This window comes from Dipteris shenzhenensis, chromosome 22 (genome assembly GCF_047967505.1).
Source record: "Dipteris shenzhenensis isolate YYH24624 ecotype China chromosome 22, Dip_SZ_1.0, whole genome shotgun sequence".
NCBI lineage: Eukaryota > Viridiplantae > Streptophyta > Polypodiopsida > Gleicheniales > Dipteridaceae > Dipteris > Dipteris shenzhenensis.
Window position 1 is genome coordinate 47,697,122 of NC_141617.1, and position 4,470 is coordinate 47,701,591.

General features: G+C 39.9%; 1 protein-coding gene across 1 annotated transcript; it reads left to right on the top strand.

Moving 5' to 3' along the window:
- The first annotated feature begins 333 nt into the window (after nucleotides 1-333).
- Nucleotides 334-936, top strand: LOC147888204 (uncharacterized). The gene has a single exon (XM_087393303.1). The coding sequence runs from the start codon at nucleotides 334-336 to the stop codon at nucleotides 934-936; it is 603 nt and encodes a 200-aa protein (XP_087249429.1).
- Nucleotides 937-4,470: the final 3,534 nt, after the last annotated feature.

Consider the following 4,470-nt stretch of genomic DNA (forward strand, 5'->3'; position numbering starts at 1 on the left):
TGTGCAAATGTGTTTTTTGAAGGATGCAATCAACCAACTGAGGACCCAGAGTTTTGGAATTCATGGAGCATGCTGCAACTGTGACTATAAGGTATGTGGAAATAGCAAAGGGGAATGTGCTTGCAAAGTTGTTCAACATGCTAACATGGGTGCCACTAGTCTTTGGAATTCTGTGTTGTGCCCCAAACCTCATGAAGCTTGCTACCACCATCGTGGGTGTCTTTTAGGTGATTGGAAAAAATGTGGCCCACGCAAAATGTCATGCTGCCCATGTGAGATGAATTTTGGTTCCAAAAGGTGATGGTGGTCTTCAAGAGTGTGGAGACATGAACCATGGTGCAAGGGAAAAAGAAGCAATGGAAAGACCTTGTTGGCAAGGAGCTGTATTGCAACGAACTCATAAGGTTAATGAAGACTCGCCTCAAAATATTCATCAAGCACAATTACACTTACAGATGGCAAGATGAACAGTTCAAAGAGTGTCTATTGACGTTTCCCAAAGATGTTGTGGTTTTAGTGGTGGACTTTGCAAAGAACTATTCTTTCAAGGAGAAAAATGAGATTCAGTCCATGCATTGGCACTGTAGCCATGTTACAAAATTTGTCCACATAACATATCTCTGTATTGGATCTGAGGTGAATAAGACATTTCATTTTTTCATTTCAGATGACAAGGTGCACGATACCCTCTTTGTCCAGCATTGTTTTATGCTACATCATAGGTGGTTGTCAGATCAAGGGTTGGAGCTGACTAGGCATTGGGTTTGGTCGAATGGAGCAGCCTCTCAATTCAAGGCTAGAAGACCTTTCTATTTCATTTCTAGATTTGAACAACTGGTGGGTTTGAAGATGACATGGAATTTCTTTAAATTTGGACACAGGAAGGGCGAGCATGATGGGGTTGGAGCTATTGTGAAGAGAGCACTAACACATTAACAACTAAAGCCAAATGGAGCCACCTTAAAAAATGCAAGAGAAGTTGTGGATATTTTGAGGACCAACTTGTCTCATCAGGCTCAAGCCAGCTATGCATCTAAGGAGAGGAATGTAGCACGAGTGTTTTGGGAGGTTAAGGAAGAAGATATTGATAGATCTATACACTGGGACTATCAACCTATGCCACAGACACAATCCATGCATTCTATTCAAGGAGCTATGCAAGTGGTTGTTAGTCATATAGCAATGAAAAATTTGTCATGCTATTGCAATGCTTGTATTCAAGAGTCTTGAGGACACTGCATCAATAAGAAGCATGTGTCCAATTAGGAATATCACATCGTTGTTCTTGATGATGAATGTGTATTGGATATTGATGAGGAGCTCATTGAGGAGCCTTTCTTCGAAGGGCATCATGAAATGCTTAGCAATGCTCTTTGTGTGGGGGACAACTTTGTAGTGAATGTAGAGGTAGACAATGAAGAGGGTGTTGACTTCTACATCTTGAAGTGTACCAAAGCTAAGGAGAAGATCCAAAAGGCTATGAAGGATGCTTGGGACAACATAATTGCTGCAAGCTCCTTTGTTGTTGTGAAGTGTCTCTTTTATGGTCATCAAGGTGACTACCGCTACAAGCTTCTTGATCATAAACCTGAGGTCATATTATATTCCCATCTTGTAAGGTCAATCAAGTTTCCACTGGAAGCTATTGAGGGAGAGCAAAACTTGTACTTTCTATCACTTAAAGAGTATGAGGCTGTCTACAATAGCATGCCTTATGATCTCTAGACTACATTCTAATTAATTTATTTCCCACGCTTGCTTTCATTTTCTATTATTGTTTATTTGCTTGCCATTTTCTATGATTGTTTATTTGTTTCCCCCCAAAAAAGAAGCCAAGTATGATTGGTTGTACCAAATATGTGAGAAACCATTGTATATACATCAGTCAAGTAATGGTCATGATCCATTAGCAGTTAGAAAGCACTACATCTAGGCAAGACATGATGCGAGTCACAAAGAGTAATTACATGGTCTGGTATTATATTGATGATCTAGTTGAAAAATTGTACATGATCTAGTAGCCAAAAATTACACCTCATGAAACAACAAGGTACATGACCAAGGTTACAGGTAGTATTTGCAGTCCTTGAACAATTTCACAGATAACAACTTGTAAACTACGTCCTCCACCTTGGTTTAATAAACATGTCACGTGCCCCAAAAGCAATCAGCTCCACAATTGGGGCTATCACCCATGCACAGCATACTTTTTTGCAACTAGTAGGATATCTGTATCTTCCCAAGCACCAAAGTAGTCTTCAGATGCAAACCGTTGGCAATCCCATGAGTTCAACCATTGCCATAATCAGGGTTCTACATGCTTAACCAAAAAATTGTGCTACCAATACACAAGGACTGAATCTAATGTTGGGAGTATACAAAATATCCCTTCTAGATTTCTAGTACACTTATAGAAGCTGTCATCTAGAAGTATGGTGCTCGACACATCATAGAAAGAGTATTTCTCCTAGAAATACCACAGGTGCTTGAAAAAGATTAGTCTCCCATCAGAAATGGTGAAATGTGCCTTGTCACAATATTCCTGATCCAAAAATTTTGAGAACATTCTCCAGGCCAAGAAAACACAATTCAAAGTGCCGCAACAGGTTGTGTCTCCATTGGGAGCTCCATATATATACGTTGAACCATCAAGCAGCCCAACACAAGAAAGGCTATGCATCCTCTAGCACCAAAAGTGTCAAGTCACGATCGGGCCCTCCATGGAAGTCTCATACTTGTTGTGCATGACGATGCCATCGGGGCCAGAATAGCTACTTTTCATGGTTGTGATGATAAATTAGCAGACCATTCATGTCTATCACAAGTGCACACCGTTCTACATTCTTCCTCTTTGGGATTATGTAATAGTCAAGTCCTGGGGGAGACAACCAAATCCTACTCTTTGAGTTCATGAGGGGTATTGCAATATTGCTGGTATGGTGAATGATCCCTGAGTTCTTTGAGGGAAGTGATGAGGTAAGCAGTCACAAACCTCAAATGCAGGACAATATAAGATTAATGTATGATAATAAAATTATTTTAAGGTTTATGATCTATGTTTAGATGGAGAGCATGTGTAATAACTAGAAGACATTTAGACTACAATAAGAGACATCATAATACCAATGACTTGATTAAGATGGCATTTCATTACATGGGGTAAACCCAGATTCCAATCTGAAAAATAAAATCTCTTGTGGGCTTGGGGGCGGTGCATACTTATTTTTAGGTTAGCTACAGGACTTGCATCCTTCTCAAGAACCTTCTCAGCATTACTTGGTGTTTTAGTCCTTTTTGCCCTACTAGTAGGCATCTGTACAGTTGATGGACTTGGCCTCAGTTGCATTGTTTTGCATGGTCTTGTGCTTTGTTAGTACCTTTATCCATTGTCCCACAATCAACCTATCTGGACTGGTCTCTTGGTTGGGAGTAGCATCTCCAATAGTTGTGGCTACTTCTATGAGATCATCCAAAGCTACCTATGTGTAGGTACATCACCCATCTGTGTGTTTGTTCCATCTTCTAAGTCAACCAGTTTTTCAGGACTCTGCACAGACCTTGGGCTGCCTGACAAAGGTGTTATCTCATCATCAATAAAGGTATAATCAAGTTCTCTTCCAACCTTTTCTCTTATAATCAGGTTCTCTTCCAACCTTTTCTGACGACCTCACCTATTTATTATCAAAAACAACTTTCCAAAAAGGAGAATGGGGCTCAGGCCCTAGGCTGAGGCCAAGAATATTCTCATGGGATGTGCTGCCCAAGAAAGGTGCATGCTCACTAGTAAATGTCTGTGCACATCCAAGTGCTCCAAGCTTGTCTGATTATCTTGGCTATGAATTATCAACAAAGGTTACATCCACAAAACATGCTAGATTTCAAACATAGATTTTATTCCGGTGGAAAAAACACATGCAAACTAATGCAAGAACACATTTAGTAATCTTGTAGTCATGCACAAACAATGTAGAAACAAAGCACTACCAATAAATATACAAAGCACTCCTTGAACATCGTCACAAAGCATATGATGCACTTGCACAGCCCATGCAAAGCATATGCAAAGAAGTCTAAAAGTAGAAGGAAAGCAAACAAAAATCTAAGCGGAGTGCTTAAGCATTGCCAAAACAGTCTCACAAAAGCACTAACAAAATCAAGAAGTCAGAAAGCAGTGCCAAAACACTACCAAACCACTCATAAACACTACAAAAGCACTCACAAAAGCAAGCAGTCACAAAGCAGTGCCAAAGCATATGAAAGTAATGATTGTTTACTTGGAAAGCAGTTTTAAAAGAGAAAGCAGTGGTAAAGAAGTCACAAAGCACTGCTAAGCATTGACAAGCACACATATAAAGCAGTGCTAAAGCAATGAGACCCACAAAGCACATGTAGAGTACTTTGCATATTCCATGTAAAGTAGTCTTAAAATGCAAAGCAATCAGAAAGTAGTGCCAAAGCACTACCAAACCA

What these genes read in the sequence shown, in the direction of transcription:
- LOC147888204 (XM_087393303.1), top strand. Translation starts at nt 334, where the DNA reads ATGGTGCAAGGGAAAAAGAAGCAATGGAAAGACCTTGTTGGCAAGGAG.